Source organism: Solea senegalensis, linkage group LG6 (genome assembly GCF_019176455.1).
Source record: "Solea senegalensis isolate Sse05_10M linkage group LG6, IFAPA_SoseM_1, whole genome shotgun sequence".
Lineage (NCBI taxonomy): Eukaryota > Metazoa > Chordata > Actinopteri > Pleuronectiformes > Soleidae > Solea > Solea senegalensis.
Genome location: NC_058026.1, coordinates 8,279,452 through 8,296,716, shown reverse-complemented (window position 1 = coordinate 8,296,716; position 17,265 = coordinate 8,279,452). Strand labels below are relative to the sequence as shown.

Genomic DNA, 17,265 nt, shown 5'->3' with positions numbered 1-17,265 from the left:
GGGATTTCAACCGGCGACCCTCCAGTTACAAGTCAAGTTCCCTTTCTACTTGGCCACGGGCTGCCCGAGGAGTTTCAAAGTTTGATCATTTATCAGAAATTTAGAAAACTGCATCTTTGATCATTTTATTCCATCCCTGTTTTCATTTTTAAAAAAACAATAGACTTCCACTTAATTACTTACCTAACAAAATAAAAAAAATAGCAGTAACTTACCTCACACACAGTGCAGTGCCAGCGTGTCTCCACATGGTGCTTACACTCGTTACAAGTGTAGACAAAGCGGTCCTGGCCCTGGTTGTGCAACTCAACCAGCATGCACATGGTGCTCCACTTGCACCTCCTGAGGGAGCTAAACTCCCAATGCTTGTCCCTGGCTAGAGTCAGGAAGGCATCACGGCCGTCCATTAGGTCACACGACAGCATAGGGTCTGGGTCAGCAATGGGCGGCAGGGTGTTCACCATAGGAGCAGAGTGGAGGTGAATGACAAAGAACACCTTCAGCAGAAAGTGAAAAAGACACCATTGAGTAAAACAAATACAAAACACAGTGAAACTGGTGTTTCAGAAAAAAATAAATCATTAGTAGCATTAGTATATTATTGATTTCAACCTTTAACTTTTGACTTACTATTCATCAAGGTTTACATTTCAATCAGTTTTGTTAAAACATTAGTTCTTGGGAGCAGGAGTAATAACATGAAATCACATTTGCCAACCTGTGCAGAAGTTTAAATACATTACATCATAAGGCAAAAAGCAATGGATTCTGACCTCTTTGTGCTTCTCCATCGTGGCGTACAGCTTCTGGGATAAATCATTGGCTACATTCGGCATCCCAGGCTTCTTCTTACCAGCTCTGCTCAAACTGCTTTTGTTTTTGTTTGTCTTTTTGTTGTTCTTCTTTTTAGCGTTTTTGCTTTCACCTGGTGTTCCCTGAAGAAAATATGCAATGACAGAATTAAGAAAACAGCTCATTACTGGGGAGCATCGTGATTCACCAAATCCATGATTCAAATTTATTTTCAATTTTAATTTTTTCCCCTCTCGCTTAGTGTAGATGGGTCTGCGATTTTTAGACTTGTCTAGTTTAGTCTAGGATCATTAATTTTACGTCATGTACTAATTTCATTTTTTAATTCCCATTTTGATTGTCAACATGGTGTCATGAGTGATATAATGTCCATTTGCAATGTACCACACTATGGCCTTATTGTCAAATTTAAATAATTTCTTAACAATACGAATGTAACAACCACCAAATAAAGTTGCATGTCTGATGCTACAAAAATGCCTATAGCGCTGGTTATCGCTTTAGCACGAGTTGAATTTTGAGGAAGTTTAGCTACAAATGAGGATGGGTTACACACAGTGTGGTATTCGTTGAACGTTGTAGACAAAATTTTAGTGGTAAGAGGAAACTGGGGTTGTGGTTACATCCTCGATTCCACCTTTGCTTTCGAAGGTCGAGATTGTGACGTCATTTCAATCAATATTCGGTTTAAAATCGAGATTGTGACACCCCTACTTATTAAATAATTACATTTTCTCACCGTGTTGATGACAGACTCAAGTCTGTCAAATACGGGTGAGGATGTCAGTTCTTCATCTAAATTTATCAAAGTCAACTCAAAATCTGGTGAACACAATAGTCATAAATAAAAAAGAGAATCATTCTATAAAAGAACATCTACTCTTGTACCTCATAATCAAATCAACTATGTAAATGTCTAACCTCAGGTGTTTCAGAAGTAGCTGTGTTCTCCTCTTTCTTCCTCTCTTCCTCCTCTTGCTCCAGCTCCTTGATGCTCTCCTCCAGCACGTTGGGCCAGAAGTCGCCTTCAAAATAAGGAAGCTCGTTGGCGCTGGTCAGTCGGTCCTCGGTCGCCTGTTTGAAGATGTCCTGAGAGTACGACAACATTCATTCGTGCTGTTACAAACGTATTTGTATTTCTTGTTAGTGACAGACATGTTAAGAGTGTGGTCTGATTAGAAGTGCTGCAATTCACACACGAACAACGATAAAACCGAACAAGGATCTGAATAGAGACTCTTTAAATCAATACAATACCATCAAAGACGATTTAATAGTTTGAATGTGTATGTAAAAACTAGACCGACTATTTTTCTCCTCACCTTGTAGTCATGCAGGATCCTCTCAGCAAAGGCCTTGTCCAGCATCTTCCTGTACCACTCCTGTAGTCTCTTAGGCTTAGGGATCTTCTGATCAGGAGGATGGCAGTGGAAGATGTAGTCGTCTCCTTCACTTGGAGGGCAGGCCCAGATATGGCCCTGGGCGTACCTGCAGAGACAGCGTAAGGATCAGGACATCTGTTTACCTAGAACTGGATCCTATCACCAAGTTCATTCCTGAGGAATTGATGTGAGGGGCTTACCCAAGCTTCTTGACATATTCTAGATAGCCAATGAGGATTTCATGGTACACTGCTGTTCGTAGAATCCGAGGTCTGAAGAAGTGAATACTGTCAAGGTATGATATGTAAACCCGTCTGCAGGCGTAGAGGGAAAAGTGGATAAAAGACACAGGTTAGATGCAAGCTCAAATGCTATTGTCATTATTGCCATACTGTATACACTGCATGTGTGAATGAGATGTATAGACCTAGTGTTGGGGAAAGGAGACTCGGAGCCATACTCCTGCACGTGCATGCCAAAGAAACAAACGTCCACGCCATCAATCTCCTCAAAGGCAAAAAGTGCTTTGGTTCTGTAGGGAAAGGTCTCAGGCATTTCGCCTGTGTCCACAAACCTGTTGAAATGGACAAATGAGTATTACTCCCTCACAGCCTCTGACAGCTGGTTAAAAGCAGCAGTTTTCATCAATGTCTGATGCAACATTTACACAGTGAAATCTTTGAAAGTGTTGAGGACATTGTACTTGTTGTATTTGCATTCTTGAGTTATGGCCAAAACATGACTGTGAGGTCACTTTGACCGTGACCTTTGAGTCTTAAACATCAAAAAACATTCCCATAAGGTGTTCCTGAGATGGTTTGTGTACCATGGCTGTCAACAGTACAGACGTATTAAACAATTATCACAATGTGTGAAGGGTTAAATTAAGATTTAATTAACAGAAAAAGCTCATCTGACTTTAATAAAAATAAATTGTCTTGAAATTACAATTTGCAGCATTAGGCCAATCAGTATTTCTTCATAACTAGTCTTTTGAGACCTTATGCATATCAGCCATGGTGAACATCAATAAAGATTTTTTATTATTAGTGTTTTCAACATTATTAATGAGTTCTAACTCACAACATCAATCTGCTTTCACTGAGGTGTCTTAACTGTCTACACCAATTATCTTCATTATCTGAGAGATTGGCACTATTATCTGTTCATGTCAAAATGATGTATCCAACATAGACACAAACTATACAAATTGAAAGTCATTGAATCATAAACTTTTGTTCATGTGAACTCTTTTAGAAAAAACTAAATTTATACTTAAGATCTAGATAAACTATAGATATGCAATATAGATAACAAAACAAGCTTTTTGGGGCATAAAGGCTGATGATTTTTTATTACCATTTTTGGCAGTGACACAAAATAAATTTTTTAATTATCTACTTGGCCAAGACGACTCTCACAAGTAGCTGATCTAGGTCTGGGAGGGTTTTCCAGTTTAAACACTTCTACACATACAGTAGCGAGTAAAACAAAAACAAAAAAACAGATTCCTGTTTGAGCGGTGAGTCACACATTATTGATCTCAGAATACTGGGCGAAATTAAGGAGTACAGTTACGTCTATGCCTTTATCAACTGCAAACTCATTTCGTCAACCAGATGACATGTCTTTCTATGATTGCTGATCTCCTCACCTGGCTTTCATGCCTGGTTTGACCTCCACCGTTTTGTCGGAGCTTGCCACCACTCGCACAAACACCTCTCCAGCCTCAGGGTGGTTCTGCCTTTTCAAGTATTTATTCACACGGTCCTCTATGTACATTCCCAATCGAGTCGACTGCAGCCCTACAGTTAAACACAGGAGGAATGTTTCAAAACCATCATTTAATATTAAACTTTATAGTATGACCAAAGAGCAACCAGCAGAAGCCAGAAAGTGCAGACAAAACTGCATTATATAATGATATTATTAGACATGCAACAATTATTGTTTGCATACTATTTCCATTATTTTTAAAGAAAATGTTAAATGAATAGGCTGCTTAGCAGCTCATTGTCATGTATATAATAAAAGACTAGGCTGCAACTAATGATTATTTTCATAATTAATCGAGTACTTGTTTGGTATATAAAATACGTTGATGATGTCGAATGTCTTGTTTTGCCCACCAACCAATATTATTCAATTTTAGTGATTTCTTTGTGGCAAAGAAGCCAGAAAACATTCACTTTCAAGAAGCTGAAAAATCAGAAAGCTTCTTCTAATTATTGAAAAATCTCTCTTACTTTTTGCAGAGAACTTGTTTTCCTTCCGTGTTTTTCCACTCTTTTTCAAACAGTTGTCACAAATGAATCTAGACAGGGAGAGCAAGAGAAGTCAGACATAATGTGAACATCATATGTCTGTAAAAGAAGATGTGTATCTTGGAGAGTCTTAGTTTAACATCTCACCCAGATGGCCAAATGACTTCGTAGTGTAGGACACATATCTGGTGCATTTTGCGTCCACAATCTTTACATTCAACAAACCTGAAAGAGACCACACAAACAAAGACTTGGCATTGTGGAAGCAGTATAAAATCAAAGAGCAAGTACACCAGCCAGTTCCCTGCTCTGACATGGATGACACAAAGTGATCATGCATATAAAGCATCAATGCCAGACACATTGTTAAGTACTTATTTATCATCGTAATTCATGTTTCAGATTATTATTTGTATGAATATTGAGGTCTTCACTACTGAAACAGTAAGCAACACAAATCTCCAAATCAGTCTTCTCCAGTGGTTACACACTTGCAAGCCAGCCAATACAAGTGTGCCTTTGTTGGAAGTTAGGTAAGGATAGTAACCTGCATCTGATTTAACAATGTCACCATGAGAAAGGTAATCGGTTCAAACTTAGGTTCTGTGCTTTGAGTAAGAAAAACTCTCATTGAACACACTGTTTTATGTTCCGCTCAGCAGGTGGCGTTGCTGAGTTGTTCTCGGCCTCAGTGAAACTGAAGTGATTGATCAGAGAGAAACTATGCAGACTGCACTGAATGTACAAAAACAAAGCCAGATGTGGGTGGCAGAAAATAACTTTTAAAGATGTGATTCGGCTCACAAAATTAGGAGACTGATGTAACACAACAGTTCAACAAAAACCTGCTTTGTGTTAGCTTCTTTAATTGTGGGGTTGGTGTCTACTTACGGTTCAGGGTCAAGTATGTCATTCTTCTTCCGTTCAAACTGATCTTTTGATATCATCCTGAAGTGTGCAGAGAGTAAAAGTAAAAGTCAGGGAAGAGTAAAAAATGAACACAAGCTTGGGGATTCCCCTCATCTTATTGTGTGATTGGTCCTAAGGCTAATCAAAACATACAGACATGTTTACCATCATTTGCAGAGAGACTTTTGCTGTGTTTGCTGCCATGACAAGGTTAACAGGCCCGACTGTTTTACCTCCTTTAAAGGGGTAAAACACCACCAAGTCTACTTACGTTTGTGGTTGTGCAGGATCATCTCCGAGGGTCACACTCTCCCCCTGAATCTCATTGAAGCATTTCTCACAGAAATGGTACCTGTGAGAACAAACATGTAATGTTCAGCACATAGAAAACTACAAACGCAGCTAAACAAAAATGTTAATGCAGATGCTTGTGTTCTTTTTCACTGAAATGCAAGGTTTAGCGTTCAGACCGTTGTTTGCCTAATACAACTGTTTACAAAATAACACTTCACTTTTTGAGTTTTATAACAGAGACCAGGGAATCCCTGAGCACCCATTGAGAGAGTAAATGGACTGCGCTGTAAGAGCCTCATGCTGTCAGTCAGGCTGTGTTACACTGCTGCCGCTGTTCTGCTCTGCTCTTTAAGTGCCTCTGCCGTGTGTGAAAAAACGGCTGCAGTTGCACTCTGCATGCAGCAGGGGGTGCAAGGGAACAGAGTGTAAACCGTTATCTGCCCGCTTTTGACTTGGGAGGAAAAGGCAATGATGGGCAATGCTGTTGTGGCCTTCACCAAAGTGTGATATTTTCATCTATCACACGAGACAGTACGCAGCAAAACTGAATGCACTGACTCTCTTGGTAGACACTAAGAGAAAACCAATGCACAGTCTTGCCCTAACATAACTGCAATGCTGCTAGTAGTGTTTGATGCTTTTTTGGGTTTAGCATCTTCAGTGATTCTCTTTACAAGCCTGGGATCCATTGCTGTAACCTGGCTGTTAATATGTGTTGTGAGTAGCAACATTTAGTCATAACACTCGGAGAGGCAGGGCCATTAAATCAGTTCTGTATATGTCAGGATGATTTGGACCACGGTTGCCTGTAGAGCTACAGGATAACAGATCAAAGGCTGTAAGGGGATGGATACTATATTGCAAATAGCTGCATTTATTGTCTACCAAACCACAATAAGCAAATGTCCTTGCAAATGTGTGGTGTGTATGACATGATTTTGTAAGATTTGAATTACTATTTGCACAGTTGAGTTCAAAGCCAACCCGTAGTTAGTAGCAAATAATAGCAAGTGGACGTGCACACACAAGCGCACCCATACATACCTGTTCTGGTAGCTGTAGTATGTTCCTCCAGTAGGTATTGTGCAAAGCTGCTTGCCATAGCAACAGAGAGTTTGAGGAGAGAACTCGTACTGTAGACACAAGTGAGACAACAAAGGAGGTCAAAACATTTCAAAGAAAATCTTTAAAGAAATCCTTCAGGAGTTTAGTATAAAAGGTCAGTATTTTAAGTTTAGTGATTCAAAAAACACAATCACAGGGTGAAAAATAAAACATATGATCATACTTTCTGGCAGTTTTTCGAACCAAACTAAAGAATTTTCAGCAACTTGGCAGCTTGCACTTCACAGCCTCTCAAACCTCCCAACATGAGACAATACAACACCTTCATGTTTTTACTGCAGTGTAACTGTGCAACATATTTGTTATTTTAGAGTGAAATTGACATTTTTAATTTTGATTATCTCTCTCAAATGCAAACGTCGGAGTAAATGATTGTGGGGTTAAATTAACGTATGTTGGATGAATGTGTACGAGTACATGTATGTATATATATGTAATGTATGTGTATATATGTAATGTATGTGTATATATGTAATGTATGTGTATATATATGAATAAATAAATGAATGACTTGAGGTGCACCGTCAGGATACACATTGTATATTCTTACAATGAATGAAAATAAAGTATCTAATCTCATTAATGGCCGACAAGGAATCAAAGCTTTTGCAGTCAGTAAAGGTAGATTTTTGAGGCGTCAAATGTTTTCTTTCAGTTTTTTCTTCTCCACTGAGTGTATCTTTAACTTCCCCATAGTCTGATCCCTCCACCTCACCTTTCTCCCACAGCAGTAGCCCAGGCCCTGCATGACGGGGTCAATCTCTGACTCAAACACCTCTGCCAATTTGGAGCAGTACTTGTAAACACGAGACGTCTTGCGGTTGTAGAGCCAAGCATTGTTGAACATCAGCCAGACGTCATCAACATATTGCCAAGGTTCTTGGTATTGGCCGGTGTCGAGCTTTCGCTTTATTGTAGACAGATCTATCGGGTTCTTAACAATATCAAAGTAGTCCTAGAAAGAGAAGAGGGGATATTGATATTTGTACATCATACCAAAGAACTTCAACAGTGAAACTGAATTATGAAGGTCAAGGCAAGTCTATTTTATTTATATAGCCCATATCCACTGATACGTAAAAAAAGAATATTAGGTGACAAATGTTAACGCTACCTACCGGGATACCAAGAAGCAAAGGGTCTACTGGTTGTCTAAAGGGCAGCGACTCTGGGTCCTGCCGATAGAGCGATTCTAATGTTGGCATCAGAGCCTGACGCAGCTCCTCGGGCTTAAAGACTGAAAAATAAGCAACAAAAAGACAAGTGTTCAATAGTAGCCATCTCTCCCATGAAACTCTCTGTCTCTTTTCCCTGTCCCACCATTTTGGGACAAAAAGCAACTTCTCCTTCACAAACACATCATTGAGTTTCCTTATATATACACACACACCTGCATTGTGGGATGTGTAAGTCATTGCCCATTTCAACTGGAAATTGGAATGGCTCAACAAAACAGGTTTTCCATTTAGTCGGACTAATGCCAACTGTGTGGCAAATGACCAAGAGTTTTGATTACTACTTCAGTATCTTTTCAGTAGTTCATCCCGATTGGCAAGAATATTCCACAAGTAGTCAGACAACCAATTAATTACAGTGCTTAGTGCTAAGCAACTAATAATGTTGCTATACTTGTTTATTATAACAATACAGCTTTCTCGAAGTTCCTATGAAGATCCAATGATGATGTCAGTTGAGGAAAATGGTGCTTCTGTAGAAATTCTGGTAAATAGTGGTGCTACTACTACTGCAGTTTCAGCTAATGAGCAAGTGTGTAAGCCAACTTTTTTTTTTAATTTGGTAACTAAAAATTAGTCATGCCAGTTGGTCTCACAGTTGGCACAGTGTGGGTGTGTTGAACATTACTAATGACAAAACTGAGTGTTGCTTGTTTTGAGTTTGTCAGTTCTTCTTTTTTTGTCTTGGCTTTAAACTCACTTTTCCTCCGTGACTGCGAGGGAGATGAGGTTGTGCTGTTGGCTGCACCCTCTTCCTCTTCTTTGGGTTCTGTCTTCATTTCCGGCTTTTTCTCCTCCACTTCCATAGGCTCTGGCTTCACCTCTGGCTCCTCCTTCTTCACCAGTGTTGAAGCAGAGTCGTCCCCAGTCTACAGAGACACAGGCACGTAACTCATTATGCCATTGTCATGTTATTAAACTTAAAACTCACGTATTTCTGTCATACATTCATGGTGTGAAAGATCTGTAAGTATGCTTTACTTTTCACTTGAGGTAAACTGTGTCTTCTCTTATCCTAATGCTATCTTGTCCACTGATGGAAAGATGGTTTGCTCCGCCCAACTCTTAAAATTAATCAACTCTTTGGAATCGACTACTGCCAATGAGAAATAAGTTCATTGGCTCACATGCTGTTTAACAAGCACTTTCTTTTGAAGCATACGAACACCTTTAGACTATGCAGCCTTGACCCACCTCCATCTTGGGCTCAGTTTTGCCGCCAGCGGCCTCAAACTCCTGTTGGTCGTGGTGCTTCTCTGCTTTGATCTCCTGGATAGGCAAGTCTCCAACATGCTGCGAGTGCAGGTCGGCACTAGCAGCTGAAGCTGGTGTGGGCACTCGGTTATCCAGACTGGCTCCTGGCTGAGACAGCTAAGACAGGATGGAGGATGGAGGCAGAGAGAGAAAGAAATAGAAATATTAGGTATGTGCAATAGCCTCACTGCTTTCTTTCATGCAAGAATGGAGCCAAGACTAAGACGAACACCTCCCATGGTTATTTTTATATCTAACGTTCCCATTGTAATGGATGCTGTGAAGGTGAATTTATGGGAGAGTATATGGATATGGATGGGATGGACTGACATGGTAATCAGAGGGATGGGAGTTTACATAGGTGGGGGGAGTTCAGAATGCAGGGCATGCTTAGGGTCTTAGTCTCACCGGCGTAGTAGGGGGTTGAGGCGGGGGCTGCGTCTGTGCTGCTGTGGGGAGCTCCACCTGGGGTTGGGGCTGAGTGGGGCGGGGTGGGGTAGTGCCCTGGCCTGGGGCAGGGCCAGGGAGGGTGGGGGTGGAGCTGCGACTGGAGGACTGGGTGTGTGGCAGGTTAGTGGCCCCCCCAGCCGTGGAGGCAGAAGAGGCAGCAGGCGCAGGTGTGGAGTGCAAGGGGGTTTGGGAGGAGGCTAGCTGAGGGCCCAGCGAGGGGCCAAGTGCATTCATGGGGAGGTTAGCGTTCTGTTGTTGCTGCTGCTGCTGCTGCTGCTGTTGCTGTTGCTGCTGCTGCTGGAGAGAAGGGGACACACAAAGGGCAGGTGGACACACGCGCGCACACGCATACAAGAAGCAGACAAACACACAGTCATAAGACCAAACAGACAAACAACACCACACACAATTTGGGGATTACAGGGCACCATGTGATTGATATGAGAACAATTTTAGAGCAATTAGTGTGTAGGATGATATGCAAAAGTTACTTGATTTAAGCTCCCAGGAAGCTTGTTGTAATTAACACAACTTTGAGGCATCTTTATAAGCAAAATACAAATAAAGGACTACCTTAAAAGCTAAAAACAACTCCACTCCACTCCTCTCTTCATGTCTCACCTGAGTGACAGCAGCTTGAGCCTGTGGCTGACCCATGCCAGGGCCCACAGTGACATTCATGGTGCCTGTTGCAGTAACTGCAGCAGAACCTGGAAGGAACTGGGTCTGAGTCAAAAACTGTCCCTGGTTGGCTGTCTGACCAACCATGTTGCCACCACCATGTCCGGCCATCATGCCCTGGGCTTGAGGCATTCTGGAGGGAGATAGGCCCATCTACAAGACCAAAAAAAAAGGTGTTACAATGAGCATAGCCACTGAGATTCTTCCAAGGGTTCACTAACAAATGACCAGTGCAAATGACAATACATGTTCAATAAATACTGGCAGAAATTATTTTATATATAAAATCTAAATAAAATTGAGGAGCTTTCATTTCTGCCTTTGACCTCATACAAGTCCTCTTACATGAGGTCTATTCTACAATTCTAAAATATTGACTAATATTTAGTATTAAGTTCAATCATTGAACAATGTTGACACATTTGTTGATAAATGACGGGCAACATGAGAAGAGTAAAATCCTGGGTGATTTAGTATTGTTTTAGATCACAGATGAGTTAAATAATCCAACGGATTCTAAATTTAACAACAAAAAACCCAATTAATTTTTTTCACTAACCATTTTATCACATGACTTATTTTGGGTCTGTGTAAATGCATGCATGCGCTGTAGGCATACACATGTACTGTGATTGTGTGATTGAGTGCCCTTCTCACCGCTGGGACAGAGCTCATGTTCATTTGCTGTGGATGGTTCATAGGTGAAGCAGCTCGTGCTCCAATAGGTGCCTGGGAAATCTGGGCATTAGGCAGAGCCATGTGATTGAACTGGTTGATTCCTGGACAAAAGAACAGGCAACAATGTTTAACAGTGGACACACACAAACACAACACAGTACTGTGGGAGTGGTGAACACTCATAGTTTACCATTTTTTTTTTTTATTTATTTATTATAGCTAAATTATCATTTATGTTTCACCAACAACACTCTTTATTCTATGCCTCGTCTCCCACTCGTCTTTTCTGGCTGCCAAATGTTTCATCAGATTACTCAGTAACTGAGTCAGTATTTACCATGGGCAAAATGTAAGACATACCTTGTGAAACCTGCATGCGATTCATGATCTGATTTGGCATGTTTGGTAGAGGAACAGGTCCATCTATTAAAAATATGAACAAAGATACACATGAAAATGTTAACAAATAACCACCACAAAAAAGCTGCAATTTTTATTTTATATTTTATTTTACGCTAAAGCTGCTTGTTCAATACTATCTGGGTAATGTAAAATTAATTGAAACTGTGTTATGATACTAATGCGTACTCTGTGGCCTTGGGCCCATGGAATTGGGCTGGGCGAGTCCTGGCTGTTGGGTCCCTTGGGCAGCCAATGGTGCCTGGTTGATGATCTGCTTCTGTAACCTAGAGCGCCTCTTCTCCTCCAGTTCCTTTTGGATTTTATAGATTTTCTCAGCCAAGAAATGATAGTACTCATCCTGTGGTGGAAGTAGATTGTTCGGTTACTAAACGTAAAATGTATTATTATTGTGTTTTGTGGCTTTGCTACAGTAAATTACGGCAATATGCTATTTAAGCGTGGCCTTGATAAAATGAGTCAAGTAATTCAGTCTTTAGTTAAAAACCTACCCGGCTGTTAGCCGACTCGTACATGTCTCCCTCCACCTTTCTGGCGTAGGCCACCAGGTTCTCCATTCTTCGGTCCTTTAAAGCTGCCGGGTCAGGGGTCGGGAATATGGCTTGTACTCTGCCACAGAGGAGAAGAAATTAGAGCCATGAACATCTCTGGAAATCACTATAGTTACTTCTGTTTATAATACAAAAACCAGAGGGGTTAGTAAATAAGAAAAGGAAAAAAAAGACTAATTTCAAACTGCAAGATCAGGCAGGATAATGTGCTTACAGTTTGTGTACGAGGTGATTACGCAGATCCTGAGTGACATGCTCATGCCAGGCTTTCCTGGTGCCTGTGGCGGGGACAGGTGCTGCTGTGGGTGTGTTGCCCATTGATCCCACAGCTGATCCATCTGACAGCAGCTGACTGGATGTTGAAAAAGAGTTGCACAGAAGATTAAATAGGGAATAAAATTTCCCATCATTTGCAGTTTTAGTAGAATGAAATTTTGCTAAATTCATAAAACCATCAGATCTACAAATGCAAGCCACTACTTATTGGTGGAGACTGACTTGTTAGTGTTGAGCGTGTTGGGGAGGGAGTCTGAGTGCAGATTTGTCTGTTCTGAAGTGGTCACACCCATGGCCGCACCTCCAAGAGCCATCTGGTTGCCTGTAAAACGGAACAATGTGACCAAAGAGCACTGCCTGATTTCAAAGTAAAACACAGCACATACGTTTTAATTTTGAATGGCCGCCCTGTCTGAACAACAGAAAGCATGTTAAAAAGCCTGTTTGTACAACAAGTTTAAATGATTCCTTTTATGTCTGAACTCAGGATGGGCTTGATTTTAAAATATTTTAAATAGTTGTTGGATTATAAAATAAATGAAATAGTGAGAGCATCGTCTTAAAATACACACAGCATAAGGTGTCACAATCTCCATTGTTAATCGAATATTTAACGAAACAACGTCACAATCTCGACCTTCAAAAGCAAAGGTGGAATTGAGGATTTAACCACACCCCCAGTGTGATGTCCTGCAGACGTGCCAGGGGGAAAACAGTGTTGTGGTTGTAGCCAATGTAGCACAACTACATGTTATCTACTCCTGCTAACCTGAAGCTGATGCCAACCAATAGTAACCATTGTAACTGCTAATTTGGGCGACACTTCGACCAAACATCCAACCCCCTCCCAATTCTCTGAAATCAAAAATGGCAGACCCATCTGTGCTAAAAAAGTTAAAGAATTGAAAAGTGATCTGAAAATCGAAATTCAAATTGATTTACGAATTTTGAGAATCCTGACACCCCTACATGTGCTTCCCTAATCTGATGATATTATAAACTAAAGACACTAATAATTCAGTACTCATGAAGTATGTTCAAGACAAAGCAGTATATAGCATCCACAAAATGGGACTAAACCCCTATTGTGTGGCTTTACCAAGTGCATTGATGGGTCTCATCTGCTGAGAAAGCTGTTGTTGCTGAGTCTGTGCGTTCTGTGGCCCTGCTGTCTGTCCTGGAGCCTGTTGGGCCTGCCCAGTGGCCTGACTGCTGTAGGGTAACCCAAGAGCCGCATAGGCCCTCTGCATGGAGCTGGGGTCTATTGGGGCTGAGGTATTGATGGTGGGAGCACTGGGCTGACCCACACCAACTGAAGACATAGGGTTCTGGAGGCCTGTATTAGGTGAACTCAGCATAGCTGGAGAAAGAAAAAGAAAAACTTATTAGTCCAACACACTCCCTGCAATTGTAGTGACTGTACAGTTAGCAGGTTGCAGTGCTGAACATGTGGCATACTCCATTGCTACACCAGTTAGAACGAATAAACAATATGCAAATTCTGATGTTTTGTGCCAAGCTCAAACAATACAAAAGAAATTTTGGTTGGTAAAAACAGAGCAAAGACACAGGTAAAGCAAAACACATGCATTTCAAAACAAGGACCTCTGGCAAAATGAAGTCATACCATGGCAGTGCATTTAAGGTAAGGCTAAATTATCTGAAAAGCAGTGGACTGAATAAATACATAAATCCCTCCAGGGGACAAAGCATTAGCATATTTTTCCTGGTTCCAGCATCAGTTGAGCTAAAATAGCACTCAGTTTGTGCAAAGACAAAAAACGGTGGAGGTAGAACACAGTAAAACTGTACTCTGTTTGCATTGGCAGGAGACATACAAGCTCCAGCATCATGTTCTTAAACATGGACGCCAAACGGGGACAGAGCAGAACGATCTAAGTGATGAATGCTCTAAGTGATGAAAGACGCAGCGCAGACTAGTGAAATAATTTTAAAAAACAACAAAAATGAGGGAGAAACCTTCACGCAAATCATGGAAATACTCTTGCAACTGATAAAAAGTTACACAGAGAGATGGTGAGGAGCATAAAACATAAAAGACTGTGTGTCCATGGCAACAGTTACATGGTGAGCGTGAAAAACAGAACAGAAAGACACACAGTTTTAATATAAGCAGACCGTATTAAACTCAGCTCTGTTCTGTTCTAGCAAAGAGCCGGCAGCTAATGACTGTGCGGGACATCTCAAGCACATGCTCTCCATTTCCACCCTCTCTCCTTCCATCACACTTCTGTCCCTCCTGTGTGTCAGATTACAAACCCAGCAGGACTACACTTACTCACTGAGTGCTTTTAGCCATTGGGTAGGAGCATATGCCAAGAAATAAACTGCCCGACTTGCATGAATGGCAAAATGTAAACGCAAAGCGCATTAGAACATCTTCGGTTTCAGGACAGAGATATGCAAGTCCAATTATTGGTTGGGAATGCTGAAGCAGCATTTTTCCTTATTATTATTATTATTATTATTATCGTTATCATCATCATCCTCAGTCGCAAACATCGTCAATTTCAACACTATCATTCTGAAGTAAAAATTTGCCATACTGTTCACAATTTTTTCTCTCCAATTTTTAGTTTTTCTGCAACTTTTTCAGGGTACAGAAAAAGCAGGCATGGAAGATTTTTGCACCACGCATGACTCAGCAGTCCCCACTGCATTTCTTTGGGGAATTATCTAGTTTCTACAGCTGGACTGCATGGGCTCAGGAAACAGAATGTCCTGTCAAAACTGTGATAAAGGTTGCTGTGTTTGTCGAACAAACTCAGAGGTTGAGATTTGCGCGACAGTGCACCAATGCCTTGTACTTACGCTGCTGAGTACGCTTGTCACTGGCATTCTTAAGCGGCAGGCAGACGGGACAGTCGTGTCGCGTGCAATTTTTCCAGTGGGAGATAATCTGCCTGGACGACGCACAGTGAGCCACTAGAAAGAAAAACAGAGAGAGAAAAAGTAAGCATCAAGAGATAAATATCATTATGCTGTCAACTTTCTGTAGTAATATCAGGGATGGGCAATATTACCAGAAATCAATATAATGGTTATTAAATATCGTCTTCAACGTGTGAGCTGGTCTACTCATGGTAAATGACTTCACAAAAGATAGTCATGATTATCCAAAAAACCCTGTTAACTAAAACTCAAGAATGCCCTGTATAAACATGATTAAAAGGATAATAAAAGCATAAGGACATAAGCATATGCCAAAAAAGTGAGGCAAAACATGAAAGAGAGCATTGAGAGAAAAGAAACATAACTGACCAAAACATAAAGATTTCGGTTTAGCATTAGAAGCACTGTCCATTCCAAGACTGCAACTTACCCTGGCAGGACTTGCCAGCCTGGCAGTGGGTCATGTGGTTAAGGACGTTCTTCATGGTGCGGCAGTGTGGCAGGGCGCAGGCCCTCACCTCCCCATTAGCCTGCTCCCGTCGCTGGCACTTGTGTGCGTGAAGCAGCAGGACCAGCTGCTGCTGGATCAGCTTGCGCTTCTCTGGGTCAGCTGTTGGTCCTGCTGAAGGCACTGCCACACCGCCACTGCCAGCCAGGGGGAGCATCGCTGCCTGCTGCTGGGGCTGCTGCTGGAGCTGCTGTATGGTTGAAAAGAAAGAGAAAATGTTATGGGGTAAAAAAAAAAAAAATACAGATGTCAATTACTTTTTGCTCAGAAATTGTCAAAACCGGTTGTTAAGATGCCATTTGATGCCATTTACATAAGAGGGTTCTCCATTTATTTTAAAACTTTATCATGAACTTCCATTTTGTTAACACGTACAGTACTACTGTTCTAGTGGCAAATCAGACACTGTATATCGAACCTTTATTATTACATGAAGTAACTTCTTATCAGTTGCCGAAACTTTCAATAAAGTAGAATGTAATAAACAAACTACTTAACTACAATTATACATTAAACAATCACAGTTCAATGCACATCAATCAATGCCAGAGTGGAAACATTTGGCAGTTTCTGAAACAGTTGAATTAAAATAATAATAATGATAATAATAATAACAATAACAATAACAATAACAATAATAATAATAATAATAATAAATAAAGCAGCAATAAATTATAAGCTTGTACTATAATTGTAGAATATAATCAGTCACTACTGGCAAAACTTAGCAGTTCAAGTGTCTTGATGACAGCAAAATGTTAGAATCGGAAAGCAATGTCTGATTATGCATAACAAGCACTAACCATATTTGGCACGCTGGTGACAGCAGCCCCTTTGAGCTCACTGGGGAACGGTGGCAGACTGTTGGCAAGGGCAGCCTTGTTCTGGAGCTGCTGCTGGCCTGGTCCTGCGGCACTCTGACCATAGGCCTGGCTGCCAAATGGACCTCCATTGCTACCAAGGCCCATCTGCAAAACACAAACAAGTTCACAAAAATGTCAATAAAACTATTTTTCACAGGAAAAGAGGTAGAACCCTAATTTTTCAAAGGCTTGACTTAACTTGTTCAAAGCAGTTGTATGTTTAAGGTCTTGATAATTCTAGATATATTCTTGAATGTAGGGGTTATGACATGATGTCATTAAGTTTGCCTATTTCTGTCAACCCAAAGCTGTTTCTGTATTTTGAGAAGACCACATCTTACAGGATTATGATTTTCCTGTGTGATCTTAATCAGCTATCTTCTGCCAAAACAGGACTAATGGCCCAGCTAAAGCACAGCCACTAATTCAATGCCAATTTGTCATGACAAGACCCCTATCAGCCACAGCAGACCCACTGATGCTCTGGCACCATAACACCTCAGCATGACACCAGCTATTGGCAGGATGGACCTTTGTCTCCTTTTTTTTCTTCAACCAAGCACTTGTTTACTTGTTTGTTTTTTTTAATATTACACTTGAGAAAAACAGTTACATTTTTTTTAGGAATGCAGAAAGAAGGTAAGGGGTT

The 17,265-nt window shown here is 40.9% G+C and overlaps 1 protein-coding gene across 5 annotated transcripts in view; it reads right to left on the bottom strand.

The window, feature by feature from the left end:
- crebbpa (CREB binding protein a) overlaps positions 1-17,265 on the bottom strand; it is a 36,668-nt gene that overhangs the window by 3,747 nt on the left and 15,656 nt on the right. The window contains exons 3-30 of one of the 5 annotated variants that reach the window (XM_044028633.1): positions 16,557-16,721; positions 15,676-15,943; positions 15,165-15,278; positions 13,432-13,692; positions 12,555-12,654; positions 12,271-12,408; positions 11,997-12,114; positions 11,674-11,845; positions 11,446-11,508; positions 11,065-11,186; positions 10,348-10,560; positions 9,685-10,023; positions 9,217-9,393; positions 8,723-8,891; positions 7,906-8,024; positions 7,503-7,742; positions 6,707-6,795; positions 5,640-5,720; positions 5,351-5,407; positions 4,607-4,684; positions 4,442-4,509; positions 3,850-4,000; positions 2,623-2,769; positions 2,396-2,509; positions 2,136-2,301; positions 1,735-1,902; positions 774-935; positions 216-497 (exon numbers count right to left, since the gene is read on the bottom strand). In XM_044028633.1, the coding sequence (XP_043884568.1) occupies positions 216-497; positions 774-935; positions 1,735-1,902; positions 2,136-2,301; positions 2,396-2,509; positions 2,623-2,769; positions 3,850-4,000; positions 4,442-4,509; positions 4,607-4,684; positions 5,351-5,407; positions 5,640-5,720; positions 6,707-6,795; positions 7,503-7,742; positions 7,906-8,024; positions 8,723-8,891; positions 9,217-9,393; positions 9,685-10,023; positions 10,348-10,560; positions 11,065-11,186; positions 11,446-11,508; positions 11,674-11,845; positions 11,997-12,114; positions 12,271-12,408; positions 12,555-12,654; positions 13,432-13,692; positions 15,165-15,278; positions 15,676-15,943; positions 16,557-16,721 (4,341 nt within the window). The remainder of the gene's footprint in view (positions 1-215; positions 498-773; positions 936-1,734; positions 1,903-2,135; positions 2,302-2,395; positions 2,510-2,622; positions 2,770-3,849; positions 4,001-4,441; positions 4,510-4,606; positions 4,685-5,350; positions 5,408-5,639; positions 5,721-6,706; positions 6,796-7,502; positions 7,743-7,905; positions 8,025-8,722; positions 8,892-9,216; positions 9,394-9,684; positions 10,024-10,347; positions 10,561-11,064; positions 11,187-11,445; positions 11,509-11,673; positions 11,846-11,996; positions 12,115-12,270; positions 12,409-12,554; positions 12,655-13,431; positions 13,693-15,164; positions 15,279-15,675; positions 15,944-16,556; positions 16,722-17,265) is intronic. The other 4 variants (XM_044028634.1, XM_044028636.1, XM_044028635.1 and 1 more) reach the window with 4 other exon arrangements.